The sequence below is a fragment of the Pollachius pollachius genome, assembly GCF_949987615.1.
Source record: "Pollachius pollachius genome assembly, chromosome: 17".
NCBI lineage: Eukaryota > Metazoa > Chordata > Actinopteri > Gadiformes > Gadidae > Pollachius > Pollachius pollachius.
In genome coordinates this window covers 19345383-19367665 of record NC_136950.1, presented here as the reverse complement: position 1 = coordinate 19367665, position 22283 = coordinate 19345383, and the positions used below count along the sequence as shown (strand labels likewise).

Genomic DNA, 22283 nt, shown 5'->3' with positions numbered 1-22283 from the left:
GTGCTTGTTATTCATAAAGAAGTAAAATACATTTTAAAGAACTCATTTACTCGATACGATTACCGAGTAACTTCAAAAAGCCTCACAGACAAGTGTTAGAGAAATCTTAACTTTTTATTCATCACACACTTAGAAAATGAAACACACTATACAAATGTCCAGCTGCACAGGGTGATCCCAGCCAACCAAAAAACAAAAACCAATCCAAGCATTTCTCCCCCCCGCCCTCCGGTTCAAATCCTGCCGGTCCTGGAGGGGGTGTGAATGTTTATGCCAGTCGGGCTCTCACTGCCATGACTCTCCAACCTCCGTCACCCCGGCTGCTGTTTGCCACTAAGGCAGGAACATAAATTATAGGAACTGCTGCAGACCGGGCGAAGGCGGTGATGGAGGCGGGGCTTTCGACAGTGGGCGGTGGCATGCAGATCGTCCCTGCTTCATGCTCCTCCCACGACTGGCCATACATCAACTCATCTCTTCCAGAGTTCTCATTCATATTTACACCATGAAAACATACAGGGGATGTGTGTGTAGTGGGGGGGGGGAGGGGGCGGGGCTTAAAGTCTTTGGAGACATGGTCTCGTTAAAACGCGGAGCCGGGCGTGGCTAGTTTATGTTCCTGGCCAATAGCGGTTTGTCCTTGGGGTCGCCGAGAGGCGGGAGCAGACGCCATTGGTTGGTGGGGTTTTGTCTGACGCCCCCAGGTGGGGGGGGGGGGGGGGGGGGGGGAGGTGGCTGAGTGCTTCTCGTTGCTGTGGCGACGGCCCCGCTGGGCTGGCCGCGCCTCACACTTATGTTACTTCGACACTGAGAAAAAGAAAGAACTAATGAAAGGTAAACGGGGGGCGGGGCTAGGCCAGGTAGCTGTAGGTGTCCTTCTCCCCGTCCACCCGCTCCAGGTACTCCTTCTCGATCAGGATGTCGATGCACTTCTGCAGGAGGGGCCACACACACAGGGGGGGTCAGTGTTGGGGGACAGGAAAAAGCTTTGTCGTTTCAGGTGTGTCGTGGATAGGCCCGTCATCGTTAGACGATACATTTTACCAGGAGAAGTTGTGTTAAAATTGTAATTTTAAGACAATTTTATCTTGAATATTTCTGGGGACTCGGGACTCTGGTAGTTGTAGTTCATACTGTGTTTCTGTAGTTTATACAGTGTGTTTACCTCGATGACGGGGACTCTGGGAGTTGTAGTTCATACTGTGTTTCTGTAGTTTATACAGTGTGTTTACCTCGATGACGGGGACTCTGGGAGTTGTAGTTCATACTGTGTTCCTGTAGTTTATACAGTGTGTTTACCTTGATGACGGGGACTCTGGGAGTTGTAGTTCATACTGTGTTTCTGTAGTTTATACAGTGTGTTTACCTTGATGACAGGGACTCTGGGCTTGAAGCGGGACGACAGCTGGTTCAGGACCTCGGCCAGGAGCTGCTGGTGCTTCAGGACCTTCCTCATCTTCATGATCCTCACTATGGCAGCCTGCACACACACACACACACACACATCAATCAACCCACGATGAATCCAGATTAAATCAGCTGTCCGGAGGCTAAACCCCCCCCCCCACATCAATCTAAACATTATTTTGATGAACCAGAATAGAAAAAGACTGCATTTCCCATGACCCCCTTCTGAACCCCACCTCATCCCATGAACGCATCAGCTGATCCGATTGGTTCCCTCACAGGAACAGTTAATCCTATTGGCAAACTGGGGAGAGGGCAGCCCGCTCACTGAAGAGCTGGGTGAAGGGAGATGTTTGAGGAGGAGGTGCTGACCTGAATGAGGAGCTTGCGGTCCTCCTCGATGTTCTTGTGGGTGGTCTCCTGCTCCTGCTTCTGCTCCGTCTTCATGGGCACGTTGATGTTCACCCTCAGCTTCTTACTGCTCACACACAACCACCACGGGTTAGCGGACCGGGGCGAAAGCTGAAGAGCCACGAGCCAGCTAGCTAGTGAGCTATCATGCTAATTAGGGTTGGACCAACGTGACCAGCTTTCAGGTTCAGGTCAAAAAGATTTTTTTCTTCCTGAACTTTTGAAATCGAAATATCGAAACAGAAATCAAAATGTATGAATTAAAAAAGGAGAAGACATTAAGGTGGTTTCAAATGGTAGAAATTACCAAGAGAACATTCAAACCAAAACATCCAAACAACAAATCATACACACATTCACACACTTAACCAAACCCAATGATTACAAACAATGATTACAATGATTACAATCGTATTTCCTACCGGAAATACGATTGTAATCATTGTAATCATTGTTTTCTGTGGCCCCTTAAGAAGAGGATCAAACTCACTTCTTGTATCCCAGGAAGAGCTTGATCAGAACCTCGGGCTTGAACTCCATGTCGTCCACATTGGCCGTCTCGTCCTCCAGCACCTGAGGAAAATCAATCACAGAGAGAGACAGGGTTTAGCTGCCTTGCTCGTGGGTACCAGGGTAGGAAGAGTCAAATGTTGTTGCAGACAGTATGAGGCGGAACCTACCAGTAGTTTGGACTTCAACAAGATCTGCAGGACCTGAAACAGAACATCCTGAAAGACACAGAGGAGACCAATCAGAACGCCTGCGGGGTTTAAAGGGGCCGTGACCAAAATAAACAAGGTACTTTGAACACTCTGAATTAAAGGCGGGTTCCCTACTGTTTTGATCTGGGTGCTGTCGGTGAGCTGCTGCACCGTGTAGATGTCCTCCGTGTTGTACTGCAGCAGGATGGCCATCTGGAAGGTGGAGGCCTGCAGGGTGTATCTGCAGGAGGGACGGGAGCGCTGTTACTGCCTGACCACAAGAGGGCGCAGTTTACATGACCCCTAGAGACGCTGTTACTGCCTGACCACCAGAGGGCGCTGTTACTGCCTGACCACCAGAGTGCACTGTTACTGCCTGACCCCAGAGGGCGCAGTTGACATGACCCCTAGAGGGCGCTGTTACTGCCTGACCACCAAAGGGCGCTGTTTACATGACCACTAGAGGGCGCTTTTACTGCCTGACCACCAAAGGGCGCTGTTTACATGACCACTAGAGGGCGCTTTTACTGCCTGACCCCCCAGAGGGCGCTGTTGACATGACCACTAGAGGGCACCGGTAACATGACCACTATGAACACTAGGGATGTGGAGGTAGTAGTTTACTGTAGTTGGATAAGGAGGTACCTGTTTTTTGCGTACTGTAGTTGGATAAGGAGGAGCTATCTGTTCTAGTAGTTTACTGGAGTTGGAGAAGGAGGTACCTGTTCTTTGTACTGTAGTTGGCTACCTGTTCTAGTTGTTTACTGTAGTGTGGAGGTTCCTATTCTAGTAGTTCACTGTAGCTGGATGTGGAGGCTCTACCTGCTCTAGTAGTTCACTGTAGCTGGATGTGGAGGCTCTACCTGCTCTAGTAGTTCACTGTAGCTGGATGTGGAGGCTCTCCCTGTTCTAGTAGTTCACTGTAGCTGGATGTGGAGGCTCTACCTGCCCTAGTAGTTCACTGTAGTTGGATGTGGAGGCTCTACCTGCTCTAGTAGTTCACTGTAGTTTGGTGTGGATGCTGTACCTGTTCTTGAAGCAGTTGGTGACCAGCTCTCCTTTGGACAGCTGGTAGAGCCACGTGAGCTTCCTGCCGCTGTGTCTGCTGGCGTAGAAGGCCGTGAAGCGCTGGTAGCTACGCTCCAGCTGGAGGGAGGGAAAGAGACCCAGAGAGGGGGAGAGAGACCCAGAGGGGGGGAGAGAGTGTTGAAGAGAGAGCGATGAAGACGAAACGGAAATAACAATTTAATAATTCATCAGCGGGTGATTCTGAACGTGGCGGCGGTACTAAAGTCTCCCTCACCTCTGAGGGGAGAGCGAAGGTGCAGGACTGTTGGAACGGCCAGGAACCAGAGCTCAGCACCTGGATGCTGAAGTCCACTGAAACACGACAACAACAGCATGAGCATCACGGCAGGATGGGGACATACAGTATTAAAACAGAAGGGGATGGTAGGGTGGTGATGGGGCTTTTAAGGGTGGCGTGGGCGGAGGTGATAGGGCTGAAAGCAGTGCCCTGTACTGAACATTGTGCGATACATTGTCGTTTATCTTTCTTCTGACAAATTTTCTTCTGCTTAATGCCCTGAATGTAAACGTAAAGCAGTGAGGGGTTGCGTGGATTTGGAGACAGAAGGGGTGGTTTGGAGAACTTGGTGATGGTGATGGAGGTGAAGGTGAATGAGGAGAGGGCGGGGTCGTTGGTAGAGCGGGTGGAGGTGGAGCTGTGGGTGGTGCCGGCCTTACGGTCCAGGGGTTCAGAGTTGCTCAGGTGCTTCTTGAACTGCTCGTTGAGGTCCTTGCTGACGCCGATGTCCTGGAACATGCGCTGCAGCTTGGACGTGTACTCGAACCCACACGCTTGCTGCGGGGGGGAAGACAAAACACCACAGGGATCAGAGAACCGCTTTGACACAGGATGCGACCGCGAGGCCGTTCACACATGAACTACAGATGGACTCCGGAGTATGAGGGTCTGGAGACGATCCGGAGTCGTCCTTTAAGACATGCAATACGGCCAGAGGTGAGCCGCATCAGACGTGCTCACACCTCCTGGAGATACTGTGGATGCTTTATGAGGGGTGGTGCCTGGGAGGAGCCTGTAGGAGGCAGGATGTGACGCAAAAAGTATGCAGGGGACGTCGCAGTGTTTCGTGTACAAAACTCTGCTAAAAGCCCTATAGGCGTTCTTTACAACAGGTGTGTGTTGATCCAGGTGTGCCGGCCACTCCGTTTGTCCCTCTGCTTTTTGGCATATCTGTATGTTGTGCGCATGTGGTTTTGCATATGTGCGCGCGCGTCACGTTTGGACACTGCTGGTCATCTTCAGCGGGAATGTGCGTTGCTCGTGTGTTTCCGGTGAGCGTTGGCAGACGTTGTTAGCCGGGTGGTGCCGAGTGGTGTGTACTCTGTCATCTCGGTGGTGCGCACCTTGAGCTTGGATATCATGCTGGCCTCGGCGTCGTCGCTGGCGCTGTTCTGGTGGACCAGCCGCTTGGCCAGCATCTTGGCGTAGAACTTCTGGAACACGTCCTTATCCTCGATGTACTTGAACACCACCATCTGGCGGAGGACACACACACGCGCACACAAGTTGTGTAAGGTACTATAATCCTACTAACGTGTATGGATTCCAATTGAAAACAAACAACTTAAGGGTTCTAAGCTAACCGTCTTTAAACTCAAACGGTCGCCTTGGCTTTGACATGAGTATCCTCATATCGACCTGGGGGGTGAATTCACGTTCACCCGAGTACTGTGAGTACACACACACAGACACACACACAACACAAGGAGAAGGGTCCCACTCACCACTTGGTTGAGGGTATCCTCCAGCTCTGCTTCTTCAGGGTTCTTGGAGCTGGAGAACACAAGGATGATAATCAGTTACATGCTCCTTCACCAATGTCTTCATCACCCCCCCCCCCCCATTATCAACCTTTGACCTTTACCATGTCAAGAACATCACAATAGTGTAGTGGCTAGGGTTCAGAGTAGGCCTCCCTGTAAGCATCCTAGACGGACATGCGTCTACTAAGTCCTTGAGCGGTCGTTAAAGGATGAATGTGCCTCCGAAATTCAAAACGTAATCATTCCAAATAATAAGGAGGAATGATTGTGGAAACGGTCTACAATTTAGGCACGTTGAACACAAGTCTACAAGAGTAGACGGACGGACAGACAGACGGACGGACGCTCACCTCTTCTTCAGCAGAGAGTCGCAGTATCTGGCCAGTAGCTCGGGGGACTTGCTGGAGGACTGGGCCATCTTGGTGACCGCGTTGTTGTTGATGAAGCGACCGCAGGCCTGAGGGGGGGGGAAGGAGAGCGCCGTGAGACGCCGTCTCTCTCGGCCGCACCGGCGTCACAATAAAAGCGCGGACTAGCGGGCGAGTGCAACATATGTACATGGTCGCTGTATAGCAAAGCATCCCTTTGTGTTTTTATCTTAAAATAAATGAAAATAGAAAATAAATGTACTACTAGGGTGCACAGGAGGGCTCATTGTGTGTGTGTGTGTGTGTGTGTGTAATTTAGTCATTATTAATAATGAGTCTCATTGTGTTATTGTAGGATTTCCTGTGAATGTCTATCAGCGGCCACGCTAACACAGGACAGCAACTAGTCATTTAAAAGGCCATTTTGCTGGGTTTTAAAAACGAGAAACGATGTGGGCTCGGCCCCTTTAAGTACGTCACCCCCCCCCCCAACCCCTCCGTTGCCGCGGTAACCCACCTTGTCCAGCGCCGCCACGAAGCCGGCGTCGTTGTTGAAGGCGGACATGACCAGGGCGTTGTACTTCTTGTGTACGTCCAGGGTGGTCTGTACGTACACCTTGGGGTCCTTTGGGGGGACGGGACACCGTTAGTCAGACCGACACCCAGAGGGCTGTTGGTGGATCAGAACCAACTGAAGGAGCGCGGTGGGCGACCTCAAAACGACAAACTTACGTCGATAATAACAATACACAATCTTGTCAACACATGTCTTGTCTATTTTGGTGTGCAATTCAATTCTATTTTATTATGATAAGGATAAAAAAACTACAAAAAAGTATTCGCATTATTATTATATTATTCCACAAGACAAAACAATCCACTAGTACCTCAACCAAACCCAAGCACTTTTGTTCATGCGTCTTGTGCGTTTTGTTCATTCAGTCCGCATTTACAAAAGGGGTGACATCATGCCACCAGGTGCGAGTGTGATCAGCCATTACAAGCCGTTTGAAAATCTGCCTTTTCCTGTGTTTTAGTGACATCACAGGTGGGAGTGTCCACCTAGATGTGAGATGGACAGACCAATCATCCTATCCAGCATACATCCAGTTGGACCCTCCCACATGTGATGTCACTAAAACACAGGAACATTTTAAATGTTGTGCTGCTGCTTGGATCAAGATGGCGTCTGGACCGGGGGGGGGGCAGGCGTTGCGTACGTTCAGAGCGGCCTCCCCACACTTCTCGATGGCGGCCAGGCCCTGGTTGTGGATGTGGGTCTCCAGGAGCTTCTTCAGCTCCCCCAGGCCGTCGGTGATCCGGGAGACCAGGTTGTACATCCGTCCCAGGTCTGTCCGGAGACGGGGACAAGACAGTGTCATCAGCCAATAACACATACCCAATTCATTATTATTGTATCCTTCATTTGACCAGGTTTGGTCTCATTGAGAGTAAGATCTCTTTTACAAGAGAGACCTGGCCAAGACGCCAATAACGATGAAATCAAAGACGGCGGACATTGAAACCACCACGATTACAACGGACTACATCTTCATCTTCTACAGTGGTAGAATAACCTCTTCACCAATAGGCTACACAATACCAATCATGTAGGATAAGAACCGATAACCGTTTCCCTATCCTGGGGTAGGATAGGATAGAGTCTGGGGGGTGTTGCATCCCTCAGGGAGCACCCAACCCAACCCCTCCCTGCCCCTTAACGAGCAGGCTCCTTAACGAGCACCGCGAGTCGCTTCAAACCAGAGCCGACCGACGAGCCGCGGGCCGACCCTGACGGGAGAACCCCGCGCCGCACCTTCGTTCTTGTCGGCGTCCAGCAGGTTCTGGAACTCCGTGTGGAAGATCTCCAGGTGCTTCTCGATGAGGACCTGCTCACACTTGCGGGCGAGCTCGTCCTGGGTGGACTCGTGGAGGTAGACCTGCACCCGGCGCTGCTCCTCCAGGAGGCGGGCCTCCGCCTGGGCCACAGGAACAGGAAGTGAGGCACAGGAAACACTTCTGTGCGGCGGATACTCGTCGTGTCGAGCGAGTGCTCCGATACCATTTTTTTTGCTTTCCCCGATACCGATACCTGAACTTGAGTATCAGCCGATACAGTATTTATCGATACAGCATCTTAGCATTGTAACTATCAAATCTATCTTTCAGATCCAGATCATTTACAATTATAAAAACACAATTGGATTATTTGAGCTAGGCGTCCATGTTTTTCCGACCGGGTCACTTGAACACAACCGACAGCGATATATTGCTTCACTTCTTATGACAAATGCACTTATTGTAACAAATGCACTTATTGTAAGTCGCTTTGGATAAAAGCGTCTGCTAAATGCCCTAAATGTAAATGTAACACACGTGGGCCAGAGATGAAGCGTTTCAGATTCCGACTTTTCCATCCCAAACACAGCATAACACTGCAGGTGTTTGTGATGTTCCCTGCCTATGCAGTAAATGAGCTGGTCACGCGATGGCATCGGATCGGCGCGTAGCCCGACACCCGATGCTGCATTTTAGGCAGCAAGGGAGGCATTTGGACGCTGGTGTGGGAACAGGTCTAGCAGAGGGCCTACCTTCTTCATGTACTCGGTGACGGGGTTCTGCTGTGTGTGTGTGTGTGTGTGTGTGTGTGTGTGTGTGTGTGTGTGTGTGTGTGTGTGTGTGTGTGTGTGTGTGTGTGTGTGTGTGTGTGTGTGCATTTGGACACTGGTGTGGGAACAGGTCTAGCGGAGGGCCTACCTTCTTCATGTACTCGGTGACGGGGTTCTGCTGTGTGTGTGTGTGTGTGTGTGTGTGTGTGTGTGTGTGTGTGTGTGTGTGTGTGTGTGTGTGTGTGTGTGTGTGTGTGTGTGTGTGTGTGTGTGTGTGGGAACAGGTCTAGCGGAGGGCCTACCTTCTTCATGTACTCGGTGACGGGGTTCTGCTGCAGGAACTCTGTGCTCTCCCGCGTGTAGAAGCGCTCCGTGTCCGTGAGGAACTGGCACTCAAAGTACTCCTTGTACACCGACAGCGTGGGGCCCTTGGCGAACACGTCCTCCTCATTCAGACCCAGCTCCACTGTGGGGGGGGGGAGGAGGAGGAGGAGATGGAGCGAGGAGGAGACCCAGGAGATAAAATGATGCATTAGTCCCTTGAGCAGGAGCAGGAAGGGGCCAAGGAGATACAATTATTTAGTATATGCTACACGTGAACCTCCTAAGATGGCGCAATTTCATTGGTTCGCTATCTCAGGATATTGGGCAATATCCCGTGATTGAGATCTCAAACTCGCGGTTATCGCGTGACGGTCATCTCGTCACGCTGATAAAAAAAAAACATACCGCTAATAAACACAAATAAATCCCGGCAAAAAGTGTTACCTTGTTTATTTTTGAAGTGCTCACGTGTAGTATATACTAAAACAATTATTCACCTCTGGCTCCGTGAATAGTTTCCCCTTATAGTTTTCACTTCAATAATTATTATATGTTCAATAATTAATAATTAATTATCCAGTTAAGGGGTCCTCACCGTAGGACTGGACCACGCCGCTGATGAGGCGGGTGTTGATGGTTTCGCCGTTCCTCTCCCTCTCGATCAGCTTCAGCACCGCGTTCGTTACCTGGGAGACCAGACACACGTTAGGCTCAGCGTAGGGCCGCTCGATTATGGAAGGAATCATAACCACGATTATTTTGGTCAATGTTGAAGTCACGATTATTTTAGAGTTTGACAACACGATGTATTTATTCAGCATGCCTCTCCCAACAACGCCTAGTAGCCGAGAACTTTGAGACTTCGCCTTCAAAAAATACACAAAATGGTCAAAAAGAAAATGTTCAAATCTTAAAATAATGCACAGATATGTATTCAGCTGTTCAGCCCTTTCTATAAAACATTTGAAAAAATAATAATAATCGAAAACTCGATTATATTAGTTTTGTGATCATTTGACACTAAAATAGAAATAGAGGTCGAAATTCGATTAATCGCCCAGCCCTAGCTCAACGAAACACAAAAGATTCTTATCCAAACACTTCGTTACTGATATTCCACTGGTACTGTGCGCGCACTCCAAAAGCGAAGGCGCGGCATGATTGCATGCAAAGTAAAAAATCCCTTGGTTCTACTCATGCTAGCGATGCAAATTTGCGTGTTCACTGGAGCAGAAATATTTGAACTTTGGCACGACTTTCGATTGATGCTGTAACACAAAAGTGTGAGGTTTGTCCGACCACCCTTGCCCGAGTAACGCGAGAAGAACACTCGCTTCACTTTGGGTGAAGCGAGTGCACCCAAAGTGATTCAACCATGATTTGTACTTATTTTTAACCGTTCTTAATCTTAACAGCACCAAACCGTTGTGTGTTTTGCGTGCACGTTGGTTCACTCGTGGCCCTTATCGGACCTATTAACACACTTGTCTAAGAGTCTCTGTACCTGTTTGTTGAGAGGTCTGAACAGGCACTCCCTCCAGGTTACCAACGCCAGCTACGACACAGAGAGGAAGAGGAGGAGGGAGGAGGAGGAGAAGAGAGGAGGAGAAAGGAGGAGAGAAGAAAGGAGGAGAAGGGAGGAGAAGAGAAGAGAGGAGGAGAAGAGAGGAGAAGAGAGGAGGAGAAAGGAGGAGAGAAGAAAGGAGGAGGAGAGAGGAGGAGAAGAGAGGAGGAGAAGAGAAGAGAGGAGGAGAAGAGAGGAGAGAGGAGGAGAAGAGAGGAGGAGAGAGGAGGAGAAGAGAGGAGAGAAGAGGGACGGCCAAAGAAGAGAAACAAAGAAGAGAGTGAGTGACAAGGTTAAAACAACAAGGCTACAAATTAATGGAAGTTCTTCCTAAACATGTGGAGCTTCAGGAGCCGTAGATCTAGATGAAACTAGATGATAGAAGAGACATCGAAGCCTCAGACCAACTGAAGGAGCTAATAATAGGCGTGGCTAAATATAGCGATTACTCTGTCACTGCCCCTGCTGCTGCTGCACGTTCACCCAAACCGGTCAGCCCCTCCAACACACATGGACAACACGACACACACACACACACACACACACACACACAGGAGCGAGGGCACACACACAATGACACAAAAGTGGAAAACCACAACAATGACACACACAATCACACAACAATGAACATCACACACAACCCACGTACAACAATGACACGCATTACACACATCATGAAAGAAACACACACACACACAACAATCTACATAGCACACAACCCACACATGACAGTGACACGCATTACAAACAACATGAAACAAACACACACACAACAATGACACGCATTACACACAACATGAAACATACACACACACACACACACAACCATGAAACACACACACACACAACCACACACACAACAATGCACATCACACACAACCCACATACAACAATGACACGCATTACACACAACATGAAACAAACATACACACACACAACCATGAAACACACACACAAACAACCATGAAACACACACACAAACAACCATGAAACACACACACACAACCCACATACAACAATGACACGCATTACACACAACATGAAAACACACACACACACACAATGAAACACACACACAATGAAACACACACACACACACAATGAAACACACACACACACCTTGTCAACCGTTTCCTGACACAGAAACACCAGAAGGAGGAGCTAAAGCAAAACACTGCTCCTCACGACCGGTGTGAAGCAACCAGGGACCCCAGGACCATGCTGGGGGCCCGTCGTCGGGGCCCCAGCGGGCCCCTCCTTACCGAGTAGATCTCGTAGATGCCCTTGCGGCCCTCGTCACACTCCCGGCGGACCCAGTGGCGGTTGAGGTAGGCGCAGATGCCGTTCAGCACCTTGCTGGAGAAGCGGTAGTCCTCCCACTGCTGCGTGTAGAACTTCAGCACGCCCTCGTCCATCAGGTCCTCCCCGTCCTGGGGGGGGGAGACGTAGGGAGGGGGGAGAGGGAGGGAGGGGGAGGGGGAGGGAGGGGGGGAGGAGGGAGAGATGGGGAGGAGGGAGGCATGGGGAGGAGGGAGAGATGGGGAGGAGGACCAGGAATGTAGGGGATAGGAAGTTGAGTCCAAGGAACAATTAAAATGAATAATATATCAAATATATCATATTGTTAAATTATTAAATAAATATTTAGAATTGTTATTATGCATAATCAATATAAAAACAAATATATATACATTTTAATCAATTGTGCAAAAAGTTACAATAAAAAAAAAAGCGAAAGTCGTTCAAAGGCAACGGTTGTTTCTGTGTCTTTTTCACACAAAAACCAGCGGATCAGGAAGCTGAAATGACTAGTATATCGTGCCACGCATGTGGGTTTCAAGTTTCTTGTTGTGGCTATTTATCTGAACATCCCCACACGTTGACAACGCATTAGAACCAAAGGACCGGGAGCGTCTGCCCGCTGTGGCGGTGGAGCTCAAGGCTAACATGCTAACCTTGAGCAGGCTGGTCAGGTAGTTCTTGAGGAACTCCTTGAGCCTCTTGTAGAGCTCCAGGCCCACGAACTGGGCACCCCCGGGAGTGGTGGTCTTTTTGGAGGGCTTGGTGGGGGGAGCCGACCCCCTTCCCTGGTTGGACTGATGCACGCTGGTACAGTAGTTGTAGACATGTCTTGAGGGGGGCTGGGGTTAAGGCATCAACGGGGTAGCATTGAACACGTCAGAACACGCTAGCATTGAACACGCTAGGGGGAGGAGGGAGACATGGGGGAGGAGGGAGACATGGGGGAGGAGGGAGACATGGGGGAGGAGAGCGTAGCATTGAACACGTCACAGCCGGCGTAGCATTGACCACACCGGAGGTGTCAAGAGCATTGAACCACACATCAAAGCTAGCTTAGCATTGAACGACATGTCACAGCTAGCATAGCTTTGAAAACCCCCATCAAAGCTAGCGTAGCATAATTAGTATACGTATCACGTATACTCTTGCAGGTGCTAATCGTTAAGGGCTTCGTAAACACCAACCGAAACAAATCTGAGTTCTGCAACATCATTGAAGTCTGACTTTTTTTTTTTTTTTTTACTTTGTTTTCTTTTACTTATCTATTATTTTATTGTATGACAATGTTTCTATGTGAAGCACTTTGAGTCTGCCTCGTGTATGGAAAGTGCTTTATAAATAAAGCTGCCTTGCCTTTGTCTTGAAGTCAAATGTATGGTTCAGCTTTTCAGCTTAAGCTTTACTAGACTAATATATCTTAACATGCGATAGATGGGGCTTTATAGAAGCAGTAGAAAGCAGAATCTGTGTTAGGAAGGACATGTTTCACAAACTGAAACTGAAAGTCTCAGGACTGGAATACAGAACCACATCCTCTCTTATTGACTCAGTTGGAACAGCTAACTAGGAACTTCCACGTGGGGGGAATTTCCAGACTTTGATGTGGAATTGGAGAAATAACGTACGGCGTGATTGAGAAGAATACAGAATATACCTCTTACCAAGACTGGCTAGACAAATACAACGTGATCGTTCCTACTCAAAGTCCTGGTCCACAATGTTAAGAAATGCGATCTGCACGTCCACACGGTCTTAATAGAAAGGGAATTCCAGTTGCATCATCTGGTCAAAATACCCCGACTGATAATCACAACGGCTATTTCCAGTGTTTCCACTCAGGGAACCATTGTAGGCGTACAGGAGTGGACACCCCTGCTTCAGAGTACTCCCATCGCTGAGATGAACAGACCGTCCTACTGCTTAATGAAAACAAACGAGACTCCAACAGCATTGCTACGGCAGTGGATAGAGAGAGCCCCTGTAGGACATTAGGCCCTTTCACCAGCGGTACCGTGAAGGGCTCGATGGCTGGAGGATACTCCAGGCCCACAGGCCTTCCCTCTGCACCCGTGCGGCTACATAACGAACCCAGCCGCCCAGCGGAGGGGACCTACCTACCAGGAATAAAAGCTCCCGCAACCGGTCAATAAGATGGCACCCAGCCAGGAGAAACTGGCAGGACGATAACCTTGTATCGCTCAATACACATGAAACTTACCAAGATAAAAATGACTTCTAATTCAAAAACGTTAAAAGTGACAAAAACATTTTCGGAAAACATTTAGGCGGATTTAAAAACGTGAGCCATCCCGATTAATCGGCAGCCCATTCCTAGCCCAGCCAAGCCCCGCCCCTCCCATCTGTTGCCGGGGATACGTGTAGAGTTCCATGTAGCGGGCCTTGGCCATGCTCTGCCTGGTGTACACCTGCTGGATGCCCGAACGCAGGTCATCCCAGATCTGGTCCAGTCCGATCTGCTTCAGCCCGTGGGGGTTCTGGGTCCGGCCGGACGACATCTTCGCACGCCCCTCGCTCCCTTCTCTCCGTCAAAAAAAAGAAAGATGGAGGAACGCCTACACCTTTCTGCTCCCGCGAGCTTCCCGCTTCTCCCGTCTACCGACTCCTCTCCCGGCGGAGAGAGCTTGTTCCCGCGTGGAAACCCGTCGTCGTCGGTCGGTCTGGAGCAGCAGTAGAGGGCTTTGTCTGTCCGTTGGCTGCAGTTCCACTCCGTGCACCTGGGTGGCGCTGTCTGCCACACCTAACAGACACGGCTTGCCTCACAAAAATTCCTGAGGGAGAGAGGAAAAAGAAACAGGTTAGCATTTGAATACGTCACTGAACTGTCGTTTCCTTAAGTCTCTCAACCTTTGTCCTCCACGACAGAAAAACTGACAATTTTGTTGGAATCTGACAGAATGAAAGTTTCCCCAAGCGCTAGGTGTTGGAAAAGTGCCAGAACTGGCTTTGAGTCTGGGTGGCGGTTGTGGTAACCATGCCAATCAGACTCACGCGTCACTCCGTCGATGACAGCCTTCCTGCTTCCCCTCCAGCAGACAAGAGCAGAGGAGTTCAGAGAATGTTTTCTGTACAGTAAGCGATGTTTGAAACTGGCTTATGAAAGCCACACACGTTGTGAATGAGGGATAAGCTCAATGAAAGACTTCCTCTAGATTTGTACCTCTCCCTTGATCTACAATCATACATACAATCATTAACAATTCCTCTACATACCCTTAAACACATCCACCTTGACGAGGCTTCACCGTTATAACTGAAGACCAAAGAATGGGAGGTGCAGATCAAACAATCAGAGCGTCTTAGTGACTGGTTTTAAAGGAGCTACGGTGACAATGGCGAGTGTCTCAGGACTGTGAGGGTGCATCTCCCCTTCAATGGTCAGTACTTGTTGAGCAGGAGGAAGCCATTTTGGTTGTTTCTGTGTTTGATTGAGGTTGACCGCAAAAAGAAAAACACAGGTATTCCCTACGCCAGCCTTGTCCTTCAAAGACACCATGACGAATTAAAATGTACTTTTGTTCACCTTGTTGATCCGTCATGTTATTCACCTATTCTACAAAATAAAATCTGTTTATTGGGTCTGGTTTTTATTGAAGGTGACCGCAAAAAGAAAAACACAAAACGCCAGCCTCGTCCTTCATAGACACCATGACAAACGAAAACATATTTTTTCACCTTTGAAAAGGTGTTGGATCCTTTATGCGTCATACTATTCACCTATTCAGATAAAAAGAAAATCAGTTTATTGGCCATCTTTCATCGGAAACTTCCTCTACAGCTAAAACCCAAAAAGGTTTTGATCATCACCAGCTCATTCTAATCCAAACGGGTCACATTCAGGACAAGGGTATGACATCATCAGAACCCATGACGTCTTCCAGCAGAGCGGCCATCTTAACCCACTCTCCTAGGACACACAACCATAGTAAAGTCATCTAAAACCATCCTCACAACTCAAAATAGGACAAGGCTCACCTCACCTGAGCCTAAGGTTAAAACCATAAGAACACAGGAGGTATCCCAACAGAAAGACGTCTCTCTGGAGGATACGGACGAGAGGCCGTAATGACCCGCTACAGACCAGGACGTGAAGACTAAAGGACGGAACACAGCACTGTAATGTCACCCCCCACCCCGGTGAGGACACAAACAGGAAGTGAAGAAGCACCATGGCTCGAGGGGAGTACTGAGAACGATGGAGAAGAAATGGAAAAAAGAGGGAGCAAAATAAAAAGGCAGGGCAGGAAAAAAAATAAAATAGAAGTGTGTGCATACCGTGCATGTGTCCTTTTGTTCTGTGCTTTTTTCTGTGTGTGCGCCTCTGTATACGTGCGCTCACTTCGGTGTGTGTGTGTGTGTGTGTGTGTGTGTGTGTGTGTGTGTGTGTGTGTGTGTGTGTGTGTGTGTGTGTATTCACATTTGAGTACGCGTTAACGTGTGAATGCGAGTGTGTGCGTGTGTTTCGGCATGAATGTTCGTGTGCGAGCGTGTGTTTGAGTCGGTGCGTTTGTGTGCCGTCTTTGAGACCATGTGTTGTAAGGGTCATTGTTATTGACTCGCAGGATGCTATATTTAGCCCCCAGCGAGTGACAGGGGACTGCCCACTCTGGCCTGTCACGACCAGTAAGGCCAGGACGGACCAGAGTGAGCGTGTCTGGAGACCGGGAGAGGAAGGCTGAGAGAGGCTGACACACAGACACCGAGGGGAGAGGGACGGAGACAGGATGCGAAGTGGCCGGATTTGTGAACTTCCTGTCTCTGCGTCCAATCACATAATGGAAATGTCAGGCATGTGCAGTAGTGGGAGACGAATGAGGTGCGTTCAGCTCTGCCCGAAATACTTGGGGAACAGGACTATGTGTAAGTGTGTGTTTTGTTGATATGGTATACACACAGACACACACACACACACAGTTCTGTAATGAGAAAACCCCAAAAGTCAATGCTTGCTGCACATTCCATTGGTGGTGGTCCTTGTTGATTCAGATGGTTCTGGAGTCTTCCTATATCCATCAGATTACAAGGCAGATCAATGACAGCACTTTGGCATCGGCGGCATTGCAGATTTGCAATTGTGAGGTGCGTCCCTTCGCTGCCTCGTCACACCAAACAATATACAAAAGTAATTGTAATTTAAAAGTTATTTAAAAGTGTAAAACAACTAATAAAAAATAAAAATAAAAATTAATTCAAAACATTTGTATGTAAAACCGTACCATGACACCATGGGCAACATCTCTAGGGAAATTATATCAGTAAGAAAGAAACAATTGTCCATTCACTTCAATCGCACTATTTATCCTGTGTTATAAAGACATAATTAGTGGGGCTACATCTCCTTTGTCTGTTTCCAGGCCAACAGATCCATTATTCTACACAAACCCAACGAGATCGGGATCAATTGCCCCCCACCCCCGCCCTGGGCAGGACTCAAGAGTGTTCTCGCAAAAAAAAAAAAAAAAAAACACAACCCTACCTGAGTGCTCCCTCAGTTGCCATGGTAACTGGGAGGTCAGACAATGACTCTCGGTATCAATTGGACTAGCTTTTTTTTAGAGCTCTCTCTCTCTCTCTCTCTCTCTCTCTCTCTCTCTCTCTCTCTCTCTCTCTCTCTCTCTCTCTCTCTCTCTCTCTCTCTCTCTCTCTCTCTCTCTCTCTCTCTCTCTCGCCGTATGAACTGTATTGCTCTCTCGCCCACCCTTCTGTAAGTGACCTCGGAGGAACTGAGATCAGTCTCACGAGGCAGCCCTCTGGTCACATTTCCAGTTCCTCAAATTAAAAACACTGGTCCCTCGCAGGCTGTGTTGTGAAGCTGGACGGCGCTCGCTCGCAGACACATTCCGCCGTCACACCGAGGAAAGTGATGACACGCCAAGGTCAAGGGTCACGGCCCCCTCCCCTCTGTCCCTCCCTCGTCACAAAGAGACGTGACAACCGAGGGCTCGTGTCCCAGTTTCCCCTGCTGTGATTCGGTGTCCCATGTCCTAGATGTGAGGCAACAGGCCAGCCTGCGTGGGAGCCTCTGTCAACAGCGGCTCAACGACATGTTGACATTAGCCTACAAATTAAATCTAGATTTTTAACCAATTTAACATTTGAACCCCGATTTTTTCAGTTTTTCTCCAAACAAACAAAAATGCCAAAATAGTTGGTCCATCGTTTTTCCTGCTGCATAATGAACCCCTTTTTTCCTGCTGCATAAACGGGGACGAAGTGTTTTGCCACGTACCATGTCACTACAGCATCTGTAGTGGTATGCCACTGGGGCTCTTTCTCGTCACGAGGAGTGACTGTTGAGAATGCTGCTGCCAAGGTTACCTGCTCTACAGCAGGCGCCTTGTGGCTTGAGACGTTTGTTGTCTTCCCAATAATCGCGGGGTAATGCCTTATGTGGTCGTCCACATAGTAATATATGTCGTTTTATCACAGTTACAGAAATGAGAGCTTAACTGAGTGAGAAAATCCTCTGTGTTTACCAGTCAACCCATAGCACCACAGGAACGTTGCACTCTCCCTAGAACGCAGGTGATGGTCTTTTTAGGTACGCAGAAGTAGATCGGTCTACCAGCCTAGCCAGTGGACTGACGTTAACGTTGCTCATCTATCCAGCACAGATCTAGGTGGACACGCCCACTAGTGATGTCATAACCCTAACCCTAACGCTGATGAAAAGTGTCACAAAGTTGCCATGGGTTATAACACACCCTTTCACAACCGTAGGAAAGTAAAAATGCACATGAACTAATTATATTGAAAAATATATATTTACCAATCCCAATTGATCAGAAGATGCCTGTCTGGCTTTACCATTGAATAGGTGAATTTCTCTTTGGGGTTCCACCTACAACAACAAGAACTCTATGCTACAAAGCAGTTTGCTGGCTAGTCTTGACTGGGGTCATTTCCTGCCAAAAAGCCGAACCATAGGAAGTACGCCTACGTTAAAGCAAAGCCAAGGGACTCTATGGCATTAGTGCTCAGCACACGCTACCAGTGTTCATTGGGCTAGTGAAAGAGCTGCCCAAACATAGACAATGAGGAAATGCATTGTAAACAGTGTTGAACTCTGACCCCTGTCTTATCCACCATGAAACAGTTTACCATGAGATAATTGGACCAATTTAAAAGACGTCAGATGAGGTAACAGGGGTCATCTTTGGTCATCCCATCAAACAAGTCCCAAGTCTGTTTGTTGTGATTGGGTTGAAGACCAAAGGGTTGATTTTTTATGTCTTGCATATACATCCCGCCCATCCCATAGAGATACGCAGTACGCAGTTTCCCTACTGATGTATTCCTCCATGCATTACCTCACTGCTTATCAAATAACAGTAATCTCAGCGGTATGAGATGCACTTGGGGGGGGATGTGTTTCAGAAGGGAACCTTTGAAGTTATCACCGACCGCGAGGTAACTGAGGAGGGCAGGAGAAAGATGGAACAGTGTTGCCGCGACAACAATGGGAGTTCCGCTGTCACCAGGACACCAATGTGGTGACCCAGTTCTCCTGCTTCCTGTCTGATTTGAAGTCCCGCTGTTTGGACCAGGACTTCCACAGTCTCCCTGATTGTTGATTGTATTTCGGTTTCTCTTTTACAAAAAAGGCACTGCCACCATCTGTGTCTATCAGGTACTTGAAGTTATCTTACTCAAGGGTCAAGTAGGCCCGGTGTGCTACGTGAGGAAGAGGAAGTGATGTCGCTCAGAGTGGGAAGGCATCGTGGGAAAAACCAGGCTCTGCCAGGTGAATCCTATTACGCCAAACATTGTGCTTTGGCCAGACAGGCCAACCCAGTAGCCTACATTCAGAAGACACACCGCAGGACCATGTTTATATTAACCAGGCGTCTATGGAAATTCCATGTATGATGGAATATAAAATATTTCCAACCTCAAATTGTAACTTGTACTAGACGATGACCTCATGTCATCTGGTTATAACTATTATGTCCCTGGAGGCCAGTCTGAACTATAATACAGACTGACTACAACATAAAGGATGCACTCAATTATAACATACCAGTTACCTTAGACAAACTCGTCAGCCCTTTGACTAATGCTACGGCTATGTGTCTGTATGTCCTGAGATAATCACGTGAGGTATCCAACAGCATCACATTAGCGTAAGCAGCTTGTGATTTCTTCTGCTCAGCATTCAAGCGTCCAGGCAGTGACTCTAGACCAGGACCCCATTACTGGGACACTGTGGTACCACCACTCCCCTCATCCCAGCCACCACCAACCTACACATTAACCAGCATCATGCCTGACAACAGGGCGATCCTGGATGAAGGTGAGGGGAATCCACAAGCTGGTGGGTTGATAATTGATAACCCCGAATAATTACGTGATAGCGATTAAGGCCAATCAGAACGCGGATTCCAATGTGTACTTTGTTGACCTACTCCGACTCGCATAACGAATTAAAGAAAAGAGAATAAAAAATAACCTCAATGATTTGACACAATGATTAGATTACGAATACGAAGCATGTCAATTAGAGTTCAACTAGAACCAATAAATCAGAAGCAGTTGGCCACTGGCTGTGGGGTTAGCCTCTCATGTTGACAAGCACAAAGAGGCAGACCCACTGAGTATACACACCTGAGGTCCAGGCTTGTCGACTGGACACAGCATGTTCTTGTAGGCAATGGGGGGGAAGGGGTGTTGCAACATTGTCCAGATCACTTATTAGCAATACTCCCAGTGTGAAAACAAGCCCTTAATATATTCATGGCTTGCCTCACCGTCACACAGAATAACATATCTGAGAGAGTTAAAACGTCTGGTTCAGTTGAGAGTGAAAGCAATATGTATGTGACCAACAGGACACAGATTAAAAGGGATTTCTTTTTTTAAATGTTTGCTCCAACTCTACCAGTATTTGCTATTTTGCACCATCGAAACAGGTCTTGTGATGTTCAGTTTTTGGAGGTTCACGATGCATCTGAATACATTACATTGAAAACAAAAGTACCGAGCAGTGAATTACTATAAATACCATTACGGAAGTGTTCATGTGGAGCCACATACGGCTACGTATCAAATACTTATTTTAATAGTCTTTGTTAAGCATGTGTGCTGTTAAAAAAAAACACCAGTATGCCTGGGATGTCATGGATCCAAAAGGATCGAACAGACAATATTGTAACGGACTACAGGTCTCAGGTCTGAGGACACTTTAAACCAGGGTACGTATCGCCTCTAACGTTACCAATGTTTGAATAGCTGTGACCCACACTGCTTATGCAATATGATATTCAGCTCAGCTTCGTGATGCGAGGTGTTATGGCGAAACCCAAATCTGTGACACAACTGTTTCGATACGATAACTCCAATGTGGACCACATTTCCCCCAAAAGGGTTGACTGACACAGCGATCAGCCCTGTCTGTTGTCAGTGTGGACCCCCTGCTCACACTAGCAGTGTTGGATTAACCAGGTTAGCCGCACTACTGTGAGGTTAGCTTCGGGGAGCTAGCAGCATAGCCATCCAGCACTTACACTTGAATCCTTCGCCGTGGCTGTCTCTAAATACTCGGAACCAACAATCCCACCTCACCATGTCCAAGATCTCCATGTGATACAGGGCAAAAGGCAATGGCTACGGTGGTAAAACCTTGTGAAAACACCTACAGTGGTGCAAAATGGCACCCTGGCTAACGATACTACTCAATAATGAGTCAGGAAAACATTTGGCTAACGCGTTTAGCCGAGCTAGCCGTTAGCTTCAACCTTTTATGTAAAAATAATAATAATTAATAAACGCCACTGGGCGAGTGTTCACCGTATTATTCGTTTAATAACCTTACCATGATTCAGGCTTTCAATTATCCCGGTTTCCGTGTTTAGATATACAAAGAGTATTCCGAAAAGCGGTGCTGGCCACCGTCTTCGTGTGTGTGCGCTTGTTGTCTTGTGCTAACTGCGACTGCTCTGCGAAGCCCCCGATAGTCCCTCAGCCTCGCGCAAAGATCAGCCAAGCAGCCACCCAATCAGCGTCGTTTAACCCGCGGACTACAAACATGGCCGCACAGAATACAGACAGCCAAGCAGCCATCCAATCAGCGTCGTTTAACCCGCGGACTACAAACATGGCCGTGCGGACGAAAAACAGACAGGCAGCCATCCAACCAGCGTCGTTCAGTCCCTCCCTTCAACGCATAATCAGCCAAAGTCCGCATATTCATGCGGGGACCGCATTTTTTCAAATATGCCGCACTTTCACCGCATAAATTGCCGATTTCCGCGCAAAATATGCGGCGCTTGCATGATTTCATAATCCCCGCATTTTCGTTGCATAGAAGTCACCTATATCTTAGCAGAAAGTTGAAAAATGTTTCATTTCCCCCTGTTGCCATGGGAACGTTATGAAGTGACGTAATTACGCGACGTGAATGTCTTCGAAAAGCTGCATTTTTCACAAGTTCCCGCATTTTTTCGCAAGTTCCCGCAATTTCATCGCATAAAATTGCATAAATATGCCGCATATTTCATCGCATTTCTTAAGAAAACGTGCCGCATAATCAAGGATTTTTGGCCGCAACAATCACAAAAAAACGCCGCATTTTTCTGGAGGGACTGGTCGTTTAACCCGAGGCTAGAAATATTTAAATCACACAAGCATATTTAATCATTTTGCTTGATAGACGTGAGAGTTTGATACGTGGAGATAAGACCAATAGCCCAACACATTTCACAGTATTATTTAACACAGCGGGATGTATTTA

General features: G+C 48.1%; 1 protein-coding gene across 2 annotated transcripts in view; it reads right to left on the bottom strand.

The window, feature by feature from the left end:
- Positions 1 to 101: 101 nt before the first annotated feature.
- Positions 102 to 22283, bottom strand: part of LOC307088806 (cullin-1) — a 26954-nt gene continuing 4772 nt past the window's right edge. The window contains exons 1-22 of one of the 2 annotated variants that reach the window (XM_079754805.1): positions 21366 to 21485; positions 13913 to 14325; positions 12190 to 12364; positions 11497 to 11664; positions 10175 to 10225; positions 9266 to 9356; positions 8649 to 8812; positions 7554 to 7716; positions 6958 to 7088; positions 6255 to 6362; positions 5720 to 5826; positions 5331 to 5379; positions 4950 to 5081; positions 4266 to 4383; positions 3823 to 3899; positions 3547 to 3665; positions 2655 to 2760; positions 2499 to 2546; positions 2309 to 2391; positions 1780 to 1885; positions 1367 to 1480; positions 102 to 932 (exon numbers count right to left, since the gene is read on the bottom strand). In XM_079754805.1, the coding sequence (XP_079610931.1) occupies positions 852 to 932; positions 1367 to 1480; positions 1780 to 1885; positions 2309 to 2391; positions 2499 to 2546; positions 2655 to 2760; positions 3547 to 3665; positions 3823 to 3899; positions 4266 to 4383; positions 4950 to 5081; positions 5331 to 5379; positions 5720 to 5826; positions 6255 to 6362; positions 6958 to 7088; positions 7554 to 7716; positions 8649 to 8812; positions 9266 to 9356; positions 10175 to 10225; positions 11497 to 11664; positions 12190 to 12364; positions 13913 to 14052 (2331 nt within the window). In that variant the 5' untranslated portion in view covers positions 14053 to 14325; positions 21366 to 21485 and the 3' untranslated portion in view covers positions 102 to 851. Of the gene's footprint in view, positions 933 to 1366; positions 1481 to 1779; positions 1886 to 2308; positions 2392 to 2498; positions 2547 to 2654; positions 2761 to 3546; positions 3666 to 3822; positions 3900 to 4265; positions 4384 to 4949; positions 5082 to 5330; positions 5380 to 5719; positions 5827 to 6254; positions 6363 to 6957; positions 7089 to 7553; positions 7717 to 8648; positions 8813 to 9265; positions 9357 to 10174; positions 10226 to 11496; positions 11665 to 12189; positions 12365 to 13912; positions 14326 to 21365; positions 21486 to 22283 lie in introns of those variants that run through there. The other variant, XM_079754806.1, reaches the window with a different exon arrangement.